Below are 17,879 nucleotides of genomic sequence, written 5' to 3'. Positions count from 1 at the left end.
ATTGCTTCATATGTATAAAGTCAGTGGGCGTGACGAACTGGCAGAGCTACTCCTCCAGGAGCTCGTCCTTTGGGCAGTGCTGGCCTAGAGTAAGGACACTGTGAATGCACCGTTGGGAACCAGTACAGGCAGTGCCTTGATTTAGAAGGTGCTGTCGTTATTTCCAGTGCCCAGTCCTGCCCCTCCAAGTTCGTTTGTCTTTCCAGGCCTAGCACCACCACCTCCACAGCACTGTACTCACACATAAGGCTCTGGGAACGAAGTGTCACAAAGTCACAGAACTTTTTCTACGCGGCCTAGCCCTTCAAACAAGGATGTCCGGAGGGTGAAGGGCTAAAAAATAAAAATAAAAATAAAAAATAAAAAAACCTTTAGGCCGAGATGGCTGGAGATAGATGGGTTGGAAGACAGAGAGTGCTTCCATTTTATGGCTTTCTTAGTGTGGTTTGAGCAGGGCCCCTGGCAAGCTCTGAAGGTCTGTTTTCCCGGCTCCCAGGCCTAAAACCATCCCTAAGGGCTGGTCTCACCAGCTCCTCCAGACTTCAGACTATAAAGTGAGTGTAATGCTGTAGAACTCAGTGCCCCTGTTTGGCTACTCGCTGCCCTCCTGTGGTGCTCCCAGAGCCTCGTAGGCTTTAAGAAGCTTGTCTTTGCCTAGCGTGTAGAGTACAGAGGCAGTTGAGACTGGGGCACTCAAGATGAACATGGTGCAGGAGGTGTGACACTTGTGCCCTGGTCCCAGCCCTACTGGAACACACCATGTGACCATGGGCATCACATCCCTTCTCTGGCCTCACTTTCCTGCAGAGTGAGGAGGATGAGTTAGAGCCAGATAGTTTCTAAAGCCTCACCCAGCCCTAGAGTTCTATAAAATAACATCTGGATTTTTTTTAATTCAATTTTATTAAAAACGTCATAGAGGTCTCTCATACACAACAGTCAAACATACAGTAAGTCATGGACTTTCTGTTTGTATCTTCCATGTTCTCGAAATGATTCTCTTCTCACCAACCTGGCTTGTCCTCATCCAAAGGAAAGGAAACCAGGAAGAATCCACATCTATCAACATTATCCATATCCATACAACCAGTAAAAGTGTTTCTTGGCCTCTGGCAGCCTCACGGGGACTTGTCACCAGAGGCCACTCCCTCACTAACAGCAGATTCTGTGTCTGCTGAGGGCTGATGACTTTGTCAGCAGACGAGGGGTTCTATTCTGGAGGAACAGCAGAACCAGGACGAAGGATATGATGGCCACTCTAAAGAATAAGGGTTACAAAACTAAGGAACGCGTTGTGTCATAGTAAGAGAGTGATGGAAGGTGAAGAAAAATTCTTTGAGTTAAACTTTTATTTAGAAGAAAAAATAATAATAGTAAAAGAAATGGCTTCTTTCAAGCCACCAAACTGGGTTCTAAGCTAGAAAACTCCCATCGTTCTGGAAATTCAACCCACAGCTGCCTTGGGAGGAGGCTGGACAAGTTGAATTAAACGGCTTATATCCAAGTCAACCTGTTGACGTGGAAATGTCAGGGTGGCTGAAAGGGGAAATAGTATCCCTACAGGCTGTCTTCTGAGCACAATTAAACATAATTGTGTGGATTGCACACTTCCGCTCCTCACCCCTGACGTCTGCAGGGCTAGTTTGAGTCTTAGTACATGGCTCTGGGGATGGCCGTTCCCCTCAAGCCGTCTGTCTCAGTTGTGCTCCTGGATGTAACCAACTGCCGGAAATGGGAGGCCTCTGTCCACCCAGCAGCTCATCAAGGCAGCAAGCACACCCTTTCTACAAATAGGCTGGTGCCTGTTCTTGGAGATGGAGCCCCTTAGAGATGGTGGGTGGGATGAAGTAAGGAAAATGATATATTTTCATGAAAGCTCCTCTGTCTATGGCAAGTGGTAGTTGCAAATGGAAAAGCCTCTACAGCTTCTTCCAGTCCACGGAGTGGAGAGGAGAGATTCAATGGTCAGTTTTTTCAGGATGTGTCCTATAAGGTAAAATGCTCTTATTACCAGATGTCCTCCCATACTTCCATTAGTTTACAGGGTTCTTGGCAGCAAAACCTGCCCTGGACAACCAGCAGATGTGTCCGTCAAGGGGATCTGTGCAGATCAGCCAGCCAGTGCGCTCAGGCTCTCTTTCTGCCAACCCGCACTGGGTCTTGCGGTGGGCGCGTTGCAAACGACTGCTCTTCTGTTCCCTTGTCTCCCCACCCTCAGTGCCTTGCTCTGCTTCCCTTTGACTCTTGCAGTGAGCATGCCCACCAGTGAGACCGAGTCCGTCAACACCGAAAACGTGGCTGGAGGTGACATCGAGGGAGAAAACTGCGGGGCCAGGCTGGCGTGAGTAGGCACGGCGAGCCCAGGGGCTGGGGCTTTTTCTGGAGCATGGGTGGAAAAGCTGCATCTGGAAATCACAGTGGGCTGGCTCATCACTAGGAAGGGCAGAGATTAGAGCCGGTGGCAAGAAACAAACCTCAGGTGGGAACCAAGATGGGGAGCAGAAGGCCCTGGGGTAAGGGTGGCCCTGGCGGGGGTGAGTCTTAAAATCAAGGCTAGTCTTCAATTCTGCACTCCTGTGGGGGAGCTGACTCTTGGGTTTTGAGCCTCTTTTCATCACATCTGAGAAATATAGAGGGTATATGTGTAGGGGGGTGGCCCCAAAGTCTGTTTCTTTCACTCCAGTCCCTTTCACCCCTCTTCAAAGAGACAGCGAGGTTAGGGTCCCGAGTCCTGCTGGCCACCCTTTCCATTCTGATAAATGTGACCTGAGAGAGAAGCAGCCAGGTGAGAAGATGCACTGGGAGATGACTGGCATGTGGGTCCTTACCTGAAGCTCTGTCATCCTGCCAGTAAGGGAAGCAGAAGTGCAGTGGAGCCTGCTGTTCTGTTGCGGTGGGGTGTCACAACTGTAAACTCACCCTGGCCACTGGAAGAACTGCAAACAGAGGCTCTGAGTCAGACCAGTCCCAGATACAATGCATTTCGGAATTGCTCCATCTGGGGGGCGGGGCGGCATCTCCCTTCCCTCCTCCTCTGTGGAATGACGGAGAGCCTGGGCAAGCGCAGCCCTTTCACAACGCTGAGCTGTGGAAGAGTCTAAACACAGCAATGCCGGCCTTGGGCGTGGCCTGGGAGCCCATGTTAGGGAGGGAGAATGAGGCTGACGACAGAGCAGCACTCACAGCCGCTATTTCCCGGGAGCGTGGGGCTTCAGTATCACTCACTCTGACAGTGGCACCAGGGAGTCTGCACTGCAGATTTCTCAGCATTGTTGGGAAGCAATTATTGTCAAAATGTTGTTAAAATACGATGCTAATTACATTTTTAAGCAGCAGTGCAAACCTCTTCTTTTGGAATCATACAAAACAAGCACTTGAGTTTCTGGAAGTAGATCCCAAACAGCAACTCTAGGAAAAGGCCTATAGGAAGGCTTCAAAGTCCGTCAGTTCTAGGCCTTTCTGTTGTCTTGCCACCAAGACGAGGCTTAGAGAGATGATCAAAGGCCTTGCAACTCTGGCTGTTGGGCAGGCCTAAGTCACATACCAGGAGGGACTAGGGAGCTGGCACCAGGAGGTCACTTGAGAGTACATTTCAGGAGAGCATGAGGCTCTGTTAGGAAGGAAACATGATATTCCCCCAGGGATAGAGGCTGGCAGTCTCCAGTGGATCTGTCATTTGCTCAGAGCACATGCTCTGCAGCCTGGAGAGCTCTGCAGAAATGGTCCCTGTTATCCCCATGTTTAGCCACATTCGTACTCTGTGCATACAAAATGCTGAGTCACAGTGCCAGAATTATAATATGCTCCTAATAAAATGTGGTCTTTCCCCATCTCCCTACCTCCCACCCCGCCCCAGACAATGATGGGTCAAGACTGCCAGCATTCCTGGTGGGAGAAACAGCATGGGAACTGAGATTGAATGTGATGGTCTGAGGGGACCGTGAGTGACCAGGATCTTTAAAGCTAAGGGTTAAAAGTCTTCTGTAATAAGATTAGGTCACGATGAGGACTGCTATGTAGTAAGAAGGCCTGGATGAAGATGGTTCCTGTTGGGGGAAGGGAGGAAAGAACTACAGCATGTTATTTCATGGCAGCAGGGGCAGGCGGGTGGAGGTAATGAAGAGGAAGGAGCCATCACAGTTAGGGAAGAGGATAATGAGGCGGAAGTGAAATCTGAAGCAGGAACCCAGTTGGAGTGACCTGCGGGGGTCATGGAGACCACGAGATACGGAGGCCCGAAGCTCAGCTCTGAACAGGGGTGGACACACGTGTTTGAGGTTGTCGGGATGAAAACCACCAATGAGGTGATAGGACGGGGTTGTCAGAGCGAAGTGGAAAATAGAAGACCAAGGGCTGAATCTTGGGAAACAGACACACAGAAGAATAGACCAAGCAAGCAAAGTAGACAAAGGAATGTTAAGAGAACAGGCAGCAGCGCCAGCCTGGAAGCTGCGGGAGGAGGAATGTCAGGACAGAGCTGTTTATCTGTGCATTCGCTCAACAGTCTGCCCAGCTTGGTGCTGAGGCTAGGTGGTGGTGACACACCACAGGGGAGGAAACTGACACCATCAGACTGGAGCTCACAGTCTAGTGTGGGAGAGACACTATGCAAATAGGCAACTATAAATTGGGGTAAGTGTTATGAAGGAAAAGTAAGTATAATGTCTGGCTAATAACAAAGCTTTCTCATTTGGACTGGCAGGTTAGGAAAGGCTTCTTTGCAGAATTAAAATTCCAGCTGAGAACAGAAGGATGAACATGAGTTATCGAGGGCCTGGCGGACCCTTAACCATTTGGGTCTGCATCAGAAGAGGGTGAGAAGTCACTGAAGGGCATTCAGAACAGAGCTGAGTGGGAGGTTGATTTGGTTAGTTCTGAGCTCCTGAAGGATCACTGCGATGTCAGGAAAAGAGCATGGAGGAATGAGAAGCCGCAAGAGTCTGACGCAGGTGCCAAGTAACGTGGCAGCAGCTCAGGCTGCAGAGGGAGAGAAGGGCTGTGTCGTGTGTGTGTTCTGGGGTGCTACCCGTCAGAGTTGCAGGGCACTGGTCTTGGGAGTCGGTCTCAGTGAGGGAGGGGGTGGAAATGGGCCAGGGCAGGGTGCTCACTCAGGCAGTGAGGCCACGGACAGGGAGGAGGACGGGAGCATGTGAAGACGAGTAGCATGAGTGTGGGAAGCGCTGGCCTTCGTTGTAATAAAGGCAAGGGCAAGCTTCAAGGCAAGGAAGAAGTCACGGAGCAGGAAGAGGCAAAACAAGCTGGAGGGGAAGCAAGTGATTATAGGAAGGCATTGCTTCTGAAGAGGAGAAGGGCAACAGCAAAGACAGTTTGAGGCACTGAACTTGCTCAGGAAGGAGGAGTTTCTGTGCACCTGGAACTAATTGGAAAATGAAAGAAGAGGAGTCCCAGAGTCTAGTGCCCATCAACCTCCAGCTAGCCCTGGGATCTTGGCCAAAGCACTCTGCTGTGGGCCTCAGCCTCATCCTCTGGGAAGAAGAAGGGTCGGACTGACGTCTCAGCAGAGGCTGGGGTGGGGAGCGGAAACCACCTGCAGCGGTGCAAGATTTCATATGACAAAAGCATTCTACACCTGGAGAAACTGCAAACTGTAGGTCCACGTGGTATCTAAGGGTCCCTTCCAGTTCTGTAAAGAATACAGAATCAGAAACAGGCTCTGATGAAGGGGTCAGTAGTAGGAGTCACTCTGAATGAGCTCAGCCATCTCATCTCCCAAAGCAAGGGTCAGGGGTCACAGGAACTTGAAGGACAGTACAGAGACTGAAACCAGTGAGTCATCGAGAGGTTGCTCAAAGGTTGCTGGGCAGCACGGATGCCGCGGTGGAGACTGATATCATAAATGCGCAGTCAGCCATATTTTTGGCAGACTCTGCAGCCTGAGGGCACTAAAAAGAGACTGTGGGGTGACCCACGGTGGGGCTTAGCCATGCAGGCACAGCAGAAGGCCCAGGCGGTGTGGAGTCTCTGTGGTCTTGAGGGCAACATTGCCGTGACTGTAGTCAAGCCTGGTGTTAAAGGGTGTGAGTGATGGGGAGGATCCAGTGAGGACAAACGTTGGGTCCTCTGAAAGAGCAGGAGGGATCGTAGAAAGGCAGGCTCTGGCCAGTCATGGAGCCTCTGGGCTCAGTACCCAGGAGTGGAAGCAATCCTGTGCCATGGCGAGGGCAGGATGTGACCTTCCCAATTATAACAACTGTGGGGGAGAGGACGTCCTGGAGTTAAGGATGCTGAGTCAGACGCATTGTCAATGTGGATGATGACTGCAGTGCCATCTGACTTACGTTAAAGGCGAATTTGGGACAATTCAGGGAAATACTATTTTACACAGCAGGTAGTAAACATATGGCACTCTTTCCTCTAAGAAGAGGGGGAAGGCTGAAAATATAAATGGCTCTCAAGAAGTTCAAATATGTCTCAAATAATGACAAATGCAAACTGAGTAACTAGGGAAAAAAAAGGAGTTTGGGGTTTGTCTCTAATTCTGGACCTGAAAAGCACGAAGGAAAATCATGGTCTCCCAGAAGGTTTGTCTTGGAGTCCTGGGTGGAGAAAGTGTCCGGGGTTGCATGAACTTCAGTTCCCACCCCGTGGATCTGTTCTGATGGTCTCGTGTTCCTTACCAGCCTTCTCTCCCTCCTCGCTCTTCTTCAAGAATCCGCTCAACCTGAGGTAGGAATCGTGCCTCATTGGAACAACAGCGGTGGAGAAAGCCAGGAAGCCTTCCGAGTGTGCTGTGCATAGAGAAGCCAGAGCCCCCAGCTGTTCTCAGGGTTCTTTGGAGATTGTGAAGATCAGTGGCAGGGAGGCACTGGCCACAGTGAACCGGCCCAGGGTGTGGACCAGCACCATGGCACCAAGGCACCGGGCTCCTGATGGCACCAAGGCACCCGGACTCCTGATGGCACCAAGGCACCCGGGCTCCTGGCTTGCGTCCTCTCACTGGAAAGGAGCACCTTTCCAGCCCAGAACCCTGGGCCACCTCCCAGGAGGCAAAGAGGTCCTGTCATTAACTCCAAGGTGTGCAAAGGGAGCAGGAAGAACCAAGGCGTTCAGACGTCACAGAGTTCTCACCTCAGCTCCTCACGGGCATGGAGTTTTCCTTGGTCTCCAGACAAACGCCGCTGAGGAGTGTCCTCCCCTTCGCAAGGAGAGGAGCCTGCCTGACATGGAACTTAGCCATTTGGCGGTTGCTAGTTAAAAGTGCCAGCCTTTAAAAGCGGATGAGGTTTTGGTCCCTGTGAACCTAAAATTCTGCTCACAATCCCGGAGGATAGCAACAATAGCAACAAAATCAGTCTTCAAGTGTGGGGCCCAGGCTTATCCATCCGGACCTGTAACACAGCAGACAAGAAGGCTCTTTCCATTTCTTGCTCAGAATGTGCCCGGATGCCACAGAAGGACCTGTAGTCCCCAGCGCTAGTCCTCTTCCCAGGGTCATTTCCCTTGGAGACGAATACTCAGGGTTAGGTTTCCCCAGAGGAGAGCTTTTCAGAGCCCACTTGCACTTGCGACCCGCTTGCACTGCGAGCAAGAGAACGCCTCATGGCAAAGGGCCGGTGGTTGTCATCAAGGGGCTCCCCGGGCAGGACTACTGAGGTGTTTCTGAAAGAAGGCCTGGGGCCAGGCTAGGCTTGGAGTCAGAGTGACAAGGCTGAAGGCCATGATGACCCACTTGGGCTTATGGTTAACAGCAAGGAGAGACAACCACCCAAAAGCAGCCTGGGAAGACACTGAAGGTCTGGGGCTCAGCACGGCCCCGCTGGAGAGGAGGGCACCTAGGTTCCCCAGCACCCAATTAGCAGCTGGGAAACATTTGTGTGCTGGTTAAACTGTGGCTGTAAATAACAATGCTGCCCTGGGCTCCCGGTCCCCCTCCCACAGGCTGTTAACCTGTGATTAAGCCCTCCGGCCCTCACAGGCAGTCTTTGGAGGGGGGATGAGGTTATTAGCTAATGGTTCGGAGCAGTAAAGGCACTTGGCTCTGATTCGAAGTGCCCCAGAGATATAATTATCTCATGCACGATGGCTTTGCCACCTGTCACATCTTCTGGCTTAATTTTTTTAAATAAGAAATAACGAGAGGGGCTGGCGTTTTCTTGCTCTGCGACACAGCTCGCTGTGTGCCGCGCTGGGACGTCACAGGCCTGTGGGGTAGCCTCCCAGACTCCCTTCTCCTGTTTCCCTGCCCATGCCTCTCCTGGTTGCTCCACCACTGTCTCCATCCCTTTCTTCATCTCTGACTTGCGTTCTGTCCTTCTGCTTGTCCATCTGAACATTGTCACCACCTGCACTATCCCCAGCGTTCATGCCCTTCTCCTAGCACCAAAGCCAAGCTGACAGGTGCCTTCTAATGGTCTCAACTGCTTACATTCTGTCACTCTCCCTATCTCTCTCTCTTTGGCTCAGCCTTCTCTCCTCCACACTTCTCTTTTACAGTTTCTCCCTCCTGCCCTCTTCTCCCAGCCTCCTGCCTCCCATGGACTCTTCCCTACATGAACTAGGGAGCCTCAGGACTTCCTTGAAGGTTCCACCTTTCCGTGGCACCTCCTCCCTGTTCGATGACCCTTCCAGGCAGCCAGCCTCACACCCACCCTGAGCTTCTGCCCAGAGGTCCCCAGGTCTTCAGGGCTGCACGTGACTGTCAGCATCCTGGGTTTCTCCTCGGAATCTGGGGCTGGCGCCTTAGGCCCCCTCTGCAGCTCTTGGGTGGGGGCTGTTGTGGCCCCTCCATTTCTGGCTGGCTCCTTTTGCTGGTCTTCCCTTCATAACCCCACTCTAGCTGGGCTCTGGCGGACAGATGTGAGGTCTGTGCCGACCTGTTCTTGCCTGTGATTTTTCTGCTGTTGGGGTCCTCTTGTCATCAGGAGAGGCCTTTTCTTCCTCTGCAGCTTTTCTCAAGATACAGCTCTTCCTAACCTGACCTCATAGAACTTTCTAGGCAGACCCTGAGGACCTGGTGCTCTCCCTCTGCAGCAAGGATTGTCTATACTTAGAAGATGCTAGCCAGGCCAGACCTCAGTCTCCACATTCAAATACATAAATAGGGTTCTTTCTCTCCCAAGATGTTCCAGTTCACGCCATGCCTCCTTCCAGCACCCACACGAAATTACCTGGGGAACATCACATTTCCCTGGGACTGTTGAACATCTTTTAAATGCACATGTGTGTCCGTCCTTTGGTAACATTTCCTTTTTCTTTTTCAGCCACCGGATCTCCAAGTCAAAGTTCAGGTGAGTGAGACGCACACTGCTCTTCCTTCCTTCTGCCACCAGCTGTGTCCTCAGCCACCCTGTTGGGTGGCCCAAGGTAATACCTACGAGTTGCCAGTAGGATAAGGGCTGTTCTTCTAAGGGGGTCACTACTTTCTGTATGGCCATCAAGAAAAAGCTTGTGGCTCAGATCAGACAAATAATCCAGTGGTTGATATTTGTCGAATGATCTTGGACTGTCCATCTTTTTGGTAGCATTTGTCCCTAGGAAGTTGTCAGACCAAATGTGTTTTCCTCCCTTCTAAGATGAAGTCCAGTTAAAAGAAACATAAAGTGAACCCTTGTGACTGTCATGACCTACTTCATGTTTATAGAACATGGTGAGATACGAACTTTGATGATGATGGAAAGCACATAGGATTATGACACCCGTCTGTGTCACTGCTCTTGACAATGACAGAACCTACAAAAGGATCCAGGGTCCTCAGCCCCCATCTGCCTCCCAGCCTCACTTCCTGCACTTCCATGAAAATAACCTTTGTTCCCCCAACAAGGAACTTCTTGCAGTTATCCAAATGTCCTCTGTCCTTTGTTCCCCCCACAAGGAACTTCTTGCAGTTATCCAAATGTCCTCTGTCCTTTGTTCCCCCCACAAGGAACTTCTTGCAGTTATCCAAATGTCCTCTGTCCTTTGTTCCCCCCACAAGGAACTTCTTGCAGTTATCCAAATGTCCTCTGTCCTTTGTTCCCCCCACAAGGAACTTCTTGCAGTTATCCAAATGTCCTCTGTCCTTTGTTCCCCCCACAAGGAACTTCTTGCAGTTATCTAAATGTTCCCTGTCCTTTGTTCCCCCCACAAGGAACTTCTTGCAGTTATCCAAATGTTCCCTGTCCTGGTGCACGTCGAGGCCCGTGCATGGAGTCGTTCCTCCACTGAAATCACCACGCCCCCGTGCCTTCTTCTGGACAACTCAGACTTCTGTTCAGACCCTCAGATGTGACTGCTTCCATGTTACTGCTCTCTCTCCCATTTCACTGGGACTGGAAAATACCTTCTTCAAACTCCAGGGAGAGTTACTCAGCTCCCCCTTCCCTGGTGCTTTGCTGATGCCTCTGTCACGGCACTCAGCACATCACACTCAGATTACTGGCTCGCAGTCCCCTGCCTCCAGAGGCTCTGCCTGCATGCCTCACAGGGGTTATTTCCAGAGCACCCAGCTCAGTGCCTGTCCAGTGGTGAACGTCCATACATGTGTGGCGAATGAATGAGTGGACAGATGTGTGCAGGGAGAATGTGAATTTACTCCCACAAAGCTTGTATGTGCCAAAAAATATTGGTTGTTTTTCATAATTGAGCTAATCTTGATGCCCTGGCCCTATCTCCTACATGGCAGGAGCATAAAGAAATTTTTATCCAGCTGAGTAAATGTAGCCCAGTGCTGTATTTTAAACAGTCCCTTAAGGTAAAGTGATTTGTCTCTCAGATTGCCTCTCTCCCAGCTCCTCTCTTGGATGGAGCTGGACACATGGCAGAGAGGGACTTTGAGATCCCAGGAAGCAGGGAATCATGAGGGCTGGTCTAGAAGCCACGCGACCCCTCCGGATGCCTGCTTATCTCTGCTGCATGGAGCTAGGCTGAACTGCTGTCTTAACTGGTACCTGCTGAGGTCCATCTGGTCAGGGCATCCACTGCTGGAGTCCATGCCCTCTACTTGCCTCCGGCCTTGAAATCTCCACCTCTGCTCTCTGACCCTTGAGTTCTGTTGGCCCCACTGACTTTAGCACCTCTACACCTCAGCTGAGGACATGGACACTTCCAGGTCCCTCACACTCCCTGAAGGAGCTGGGGGAGGCAGCAGCACTATGACAGGCCCATTGGCCTACCGCTGTCCCATCACGCCCTCTGTAACAGCCAGGATGAGCTTCAAGCCAAGGGCTGACCTTCTCCCAGGGTCCGCCAAGGCACTCCACCAGCCCCAATGTCCCCGGGCCTCCCCGTGGCCATCTGGGTGTTTCTAAAGCAACCCCCCACCAACCTCTTGGGGTGTGGTGCCCAAGGGCGAAAAATTAAGTGAGGACCCTGGTGTCTGACTTTTGCTCCACTTCTGACACCTTCTTTCTCTCCCGTTTCACCAGGACTGGAAAATACAGGCTTTTTTCCCAATTCTTGTTTCTCTCAAACCAAGACCTCGTCTACATAAACAATCTAGGGCCAGGCCCATCCACTCTAGCTCTTATTACAGAGAAAGAGCTCTAGAAATATAAAAAAAATTTTTTTCTCTCTCAGTAATGCTTGGCTGTTACTGCTTTATCTCCAGCATCTGGAGAAGTGGCTGGTACATGACAAGAACCTCATAAATATTTGCTGAGTGAGTGAGTAATTAATAAATGAATGATCTTGCCCCAGTGAGACAATAGACTTGACACAGCTTCAAACAAAATACCTAATTTGACGGTCAAAGTTGAAAAAGCATGTTGTGCTTTAACAGTTCCAAAGCCCCCACACAGTAAGAGTAAAGGGATTAAAAATACACTTGAAAATATTTCCAAAATATCATTCTCAGTTCATGCAAGTGAGTAAATGATAAATTAATAAATGAATGAATGAGTGAATATGATCTGGAGGATGGGAGGGAAAATTACGTACTTGTGTCTCGAGTTAGAGATTGCCTGGAACACTCTGGGGACATTATTTTCATCCAGTGATCTATGGTGCAAGCTGTGCTTTTGAACAAGAGAGAAAGAGCAGTGGGGCCTGTAAACCTCTGGAGTCTCCCTCAGCCCGGAGGCTTTGCTGCGTGCTGGCCATTCAGCCCTGATCATCTGCCTCTGGGAAGGCCTTCTCTTTCTGCAGCCACCCCTCAATACGCTGCAGCAATGCAGACAGCAGATTTTGTTCTTCTAAAGGCCTGCAGCTAGTAGGTTGGCACTATCATTGAAACTCATTTCCAGATGAGGATCCTGAGGCTTTGAGAGGCCCAGGTCACAGGGCTCTAGTATGGCTGAGTCAGAGCTCATACCCAGGGGCTCTGCTGCCAATAACTGTGCCATCCTGGTGATGAGGTTCTGCCCAGGAATAGTAAACCCTGTTCCTGTATAGCTAGTGTGTCCACAGAGTGCATAACTGTAGAGCCCTGCTATTGAACAGAAATACAGTGCAAGCCACATATGTACTTTTAAAAATGTTCTAGTAGGCAGGTTAAAAAATAAAAAGAAACAGGAAAGTTATTTGATGTAAACCAGCATCTCTAAAACATTATTATTTCAATATGTAATTCACATAAAAATTATTAATGAGATATTTCGCATTCATGCTTTTGTGCTAAGTCTTTGAAATGCAGTGTGTGTTTTGCCCTTACTGCACATCTCAGTCTGGACTGACCATGTTTCCCATGCACAGTAGCTGCATGTTGCCAGCGGCTGCCACACAAGGCCACATGGCCCTGGAGGTTTCACACATGAGCAGGTATCACACAGCAGCCGTCTAATCTAGATTCAGCAGTTCACTGATGGTGTCTGCTTAGGGAATATCAAAGGCTACAAATAGATTGAAAATGCCACCAACATTTTCAAAGTATTCCTAATCATTTTCTCAAGTTAGGTGAAACAGTTTAACAATTACAGATAATGGAATTTGAGTCTCAAACTGGCCTTTCCCTTTGCAAAACAGAATGATCCAAAGTCACGGTTTCTTTCAAGGAAGTATGAGAATGGAGCCTTTAGGGAAAATTTGGCCAGTTAGTGAATTACAGCCATAGTATATTACAGCCATAGTAGAGTATTCCCTTGGTAATCCAGGTTTTCACTCACAGGAATTAGTTAAAATAAGAGATTTGTGACATTTGGAGCTCACTGTTCAGAATAGAATGTAAACAGTTATGAAACAAATGATTCAGGAAGTCTTCTGTAACCTGAAGGGATTAATTAGACAAGTTGGAATTTCTGGATCTCAACCTTACGGAGTTCTGAAGTGAACCTCACGGGGTTCTAAAATTGGGGGGACTAGCTCACCCAGTCTTCAGTGAAATGTGCTTCCAATGCTCTCTTCACTTCTGCCATACCATCAGCAACAAGGCACAAATCCAAATTTGCCCCAATCTCTAATAGTCTTTTGTAAAGTTACTTATTTACAAGAGAATTAAACTTAATGATTTTCTGTGTTTGTTGTTGGTTCTGGTAAAAAAAAAAAAAAAAAAAATGGAAACTTACTCTAGCCACTAGAAAGAGCTTGCAAGGCCCATCATTTTGATGTTGTCTACGATTCCAGATGCCTGTCCACCATTGCATGTCAAGCAAACTATTTTAGGAGCACTGCCCACTGCTCACCTCCACCCTCAGCCCTGGTTCACAAGAGCTACAGGAATGTTTGGCCTTGTCTTACAGAGGGAGGTAGTACATTTGTATAGAGTTCATCTCTGCTGCTCAACCATGCCGTCAGCCCGGGGTTCTTGTGCAGGATGCACTGTGCTGAGTCCCGTGGATCTGTAACCAAGTGTAAGACACAGCCCCATTCCTTCGTGGGTCTTGTGAGCTCCGCGGAGAGGCAGGAACCACACAAATAAAAGGTAACTGACAATACAAGGAAATGGGAACTCATTTCCTCTGGGGACCCTTCTTGCCTAAGGTGTCCTTTTGTGTGCCCCCTTGTGGACCTGCCCAGGACTTAGGCCCTGCTGTGACTGCTCACTTAGTGGTCTGTGTCTCCATGTAGGTTTTACGCAGAGGAGGCCTGTAAGCATTGTGCTAGTTACTGAGTATCTGGTACCTAGCCCATGGTCAGTGTTCAGCAACTTTCTTGGATGTGTAACTAGAATGAGTAATGCAGACAGTAAGCACTGACCAATGCCAAGGCTGAGAAGACTAGAAGCATGCATCGTGGAGAAGCTGGGACTCAGCGTGAGCCCCACAGGAGGGGCAGGACAGAGAGGATAGAGCAAAGGTGGAGTTTCCGGTAGCTGGGAGGACTTGCAGTGCAGCTGGACAGTCAAGAGGAAGGCCCAGTGTAGGGAGAAGGGCAGGCAGAGCTGGGGCCGCGAGAGCAGAAGTTTCCCGTGGGAATGCAGTGATCCTGAAGTTTAGAGACGTAGATGAGATCCATTCGTATCCATCCCTCTCTCCTGTGTCTACGTATGGAAGGTTCTATTTCTAGAGAAAATGACTTCCAGTTAGTGTGAAGGGAACATGAATAGCGGGCAAATTTCTCCTCCCTATTTTATCATTTAATTTCTGTATCCTCCATGCATATGTAAACACAAATAAATTTACACATCCTAATAAACTATTACATTTATTATACAGTAGGAAGTGTTGCCAGGAAACCAGTTGTCAAGCAGCGCTATATTTTGAAGAGTGGGAGGTGTATAATTATCTTTAAATACTTTCTCTGGATAGTAATTACCCCACCCCCACCCCAGCCCAAATCCACGTGACTCTCCCAAATGGGTCTGCTCAGGAGCACCCCAGTTTAAAGGGACACGGTCCTGTCCGCTCCGGACACTCCTCAGGGGTCTGTGCAGAGCAGCTGCAGACCCATGGGACCGGCCTGACCATACAGCACCCATACCCACTACTCCCAAGCATGGGGAAAGAGGGGCATAATCAAGCTCTCATATTAAACCCACTCTAAGACAGGTCTACATACCACAAAGAAAGCAACCTTGATTGCCTTGGACTCTGAATAACAATTATCAGTGATTTCTGAAACTTGAGACTGTATCTATTTAAAACATGTTCTTTGCAAACTTCACTGTCAGCTCTTCAAGATCAGATATGAGTTTGTCCTGAAAATTCATGTTTTAGGGGAAAAAACTACTTGCCAAATTTCTGTACAATATTAATAATCACAATCACAGGAAAAAAGCAGAGGCATGCCCTGCAAGATAAGACTGTTCAGTATCAAGATCTGGCTAACTTCAGAGGTCACCTCTCAAGAGGACCATCTGGGACTCATTGTCTCATTCCTTTGTCCCTCTGTCCACCCTCCACCATCCTCCCTCAGATCCAGGGCAGTATGTCTGGGGGTGCAAGAATTCCAAAGTGCATTTAGAAATCATAACTTTAAACTGTTAATGTTTATGGGCACTAATAGATGTATATATTTATGAGGTGCATGTGATGTTTTGATCCAGGCGTACGATGTGTAAAAATCAAACCAGGGTTATCGGGGTATTCCTCACGTCAAGCACTTACCATTTCTTTGTATTACGAACATTCCAATTCCACTCTTTTAGTTATTTTAAAATACACAATAAATTATCATGACTGTAGTCACCATCCTTCTCTCCTATGTTGTATAATCAAATATTGCATCTTATTTTTTATATTTAACTATGTTTTTTCACCTATTTACCATCTCCACTACCTGTTCCAGCTTCTGGTAACCATCATTCTGCTCTCTGTATCCATGAGTTCAATCGCTTTAATTTTTAGCTACCACATATGAGTGAGAATATGTACAATTTGTCTTTCTGTGCCTGGCTTATTTCACTTAATATAACAGCCTCCAGTTCCATCCGTGTTGTTGCAAATGACAGAATTTCATTCTTTTTTGTAGCTGAACAATATTCCATCGTGTACATGTACCACGTTTTCTTCATTCATTAGCTGATGGATGCTTACGTTGATTCTGTATCTTGGCTATTGTAAATAGTGCTGCAGTGAACATAGGAGTGCAGATATCTCTTCAGTATACAGATTGGAAACCATATTTTCCACCTGGTGGCCTGCTTCCCTGTGTAGCGGATTTTCCCCCAAGTGGTAGGCAAGTGTCCCATGTAAGGTGTGGCCCTCACTGGAGATGGCCTTCAAGCCAGAGCAGAACACTGCCCGGATTAATCCTTTTACCCCTCCCTGCTCCTCAGGCCAGAAACTAATTTCTCCCTGCAGTCCTGAAGAAAGAGTACCCTTCTTAGATGACTCTTCACTCTCCTAACCTCATCCTAGATTTAGCAAAGTCTTGGTAACAGGATTTTCTGCAGATCATGGATAGAAAAATGACAGAGTAGAAAGGTGGATGAAGTCAGGCTACTCCAAGAGGCAATTTTGGGGGTAGGTGCAGGGATCCGTAGCAGCCCAGGTTGGCATCTTGGAGTTTGCTGATGTTTGGAGGGGCTTCTGCTCTGGAAGTAGAGGACCGAGGCTGAGGGCAGTGCACACAGCACAGAGCTGTCCCTGCCCCCTGGGGCACACCCACATGTGGTGCTGCTACGTGCCCGGGGGCTAGGAAGGAATAGGCCATTCACAGACCGGTGGGTTCACACAGATGGGGCTTGCTGCTCCACCACCAACATAACTTGACCCAGGAGGTGACGCTGAGGCTGGATGGTCATCTCTGGCAGGAAGATTGGAGAAACGGACTCATGCATGGACTCTGATTTAGAATGGAGGACCTCATTTCAGCTTCCTTGCGCTGAAGTGGAGGGCCAGTTTTCACATCCAGACTTAGTATGCCACACACACACACACACACACACACACACACACACACACAACGGAAACAAAGTTTTATGTAAAAATATTTTTCCTTACTGCTTACTTTAAAAAGCAGTTTCCTTATGATACGCACTGTGACATGTTCCACTCTATTCCTTTATTCAGTGCCAGGCATGACCTACTCGGTAGATTTCATGACCCACTAATGGGCTGCAGTGTGAGGTTTGAAATCTCTGCCTAGAGGCAGATTCTGCATGCTTATTTAGAGGAATGTCTGTCTAGACTAGAGAGATTCATAGACAGGAGATCATTTTATGGAAAAATACAGATATTCATGGACTTTATCACCAGGATTCTACTTTGTTTCTCCTCCTGCCTTCATTACCCAGGCAGGAGCTGTATCTTCAATGCCTCGTGGGTCTGCGTTCAAGTCCTACAGGTGCCCCAAAGCCATGTGCAGAGCTAAGCACCCCATTCTTCTCATAGCTGACCCCTCTGCCTGGAGCTCTACTCCCCGTCCTCTGGCCCTCCTCTGTGCCGCCCTCCCAAATCGCCCCAGCTAAAAATGTTGGCCGTCCCTTCCATACCTGTCTTTCTTATTCTGCACATCCACTCATCTCAAGGGACTATTGATTCTGCCTCCAAAATTGCTGCCAGCTCTGTGTCATCTTTTCCATTAATAAATCTATTGCCTTCATTATCTCTAACCTGGAGAACAGGAAGAGAATTCCTCGTACTCTCCCTGGTCTAGAAGGTGACAGGGGCTGTTTTTGTGGAGTGTTCCGATGCAACCTGATCATGTCCTTTCCCCCCCGCAAGCCCTCAGCATGGCCCCTGCAGTCTCCTCCTCAGCACGTCTCCAGCTGTGGTTCCTCTCTCCTTGCACGGTGCAGCCATTTATTAACCGTGTCGTCTACTGAATTCAACCAAATAGAGCTGTATATTTTCTCTGTATCAGGAAAATGAAAACGCCTCCACCATAGAATCTTAAAATGTGTTTCTTTAGGATCATCTTAGCCAATGGTTCTCAACCATCGTTACACATTAGAACCACAAGGGGAACCCTAAAAATACCATGGTATTTTGGGGGGTATTTAAAAATACCCAACCCTTAGAGACTCAGACTGAATTGGTTTGGTATTGGGGCTTGCAGACCAGTGGGGTTTTGGGGAGGGTTCCGTAGGTAATTCTGTGTGTAGCCAGGTTTGAGAATCACTGACA

At 48.8% G+C, this 17,879-nt stretch overlaps 1 protein-coding gene across 22 annotated transcripts in view; it reads left to right on the top strand.

Annotated features, from left to right (window-relative positions):
* The window catches only part of LOC129483539 (voltage-dependent L-type calcium channel subunit alpha-1C), a 630,682-nt gene that overhangs the window by 486,225 nt on the left and 126,578 nt on the right, over window positions 1-17,879 (top strand). For all 22 annotated transcript variants that reach the window (XM_055281126.2, XM_055281127.2, XM_063639851.1 and 19 more), the window contains exons 10-11: window positions 2,251-2,341; window positions 9,222-9,248. In XM_055281126.2, the coding sequence (XP_055137101.1) occupies window positions 2,251-2,341; window positions 9,222-9,248 (118 nt within the window). The remainder of the gene's footprint in view (window positions 1-2,250; window positions 2,342-9,221; window positions 9,249-17,879) is intronic.

This window comes from Symphalangus syndactylus, chromosome 5, assembly GCF_028878055.3.
Source record: "Symphalangus syndactylus isolate Jambi chromosome 5, NHGRI_mSymSyn1-v2.1_pri, whole genome shotgun sequence".
NCBI classification, from domain to species: Eukaryota; Metazoa; Chordata; class Mammalia; order Primates; family Hylobatidae; genus Symphalangus; species Symphalangus syndactylus.
The sequence above is the reverse complement of the archived record's forward strand: the minus strand, read 5'-3'. Positions and strand labels throughout refer to the sequence as shown.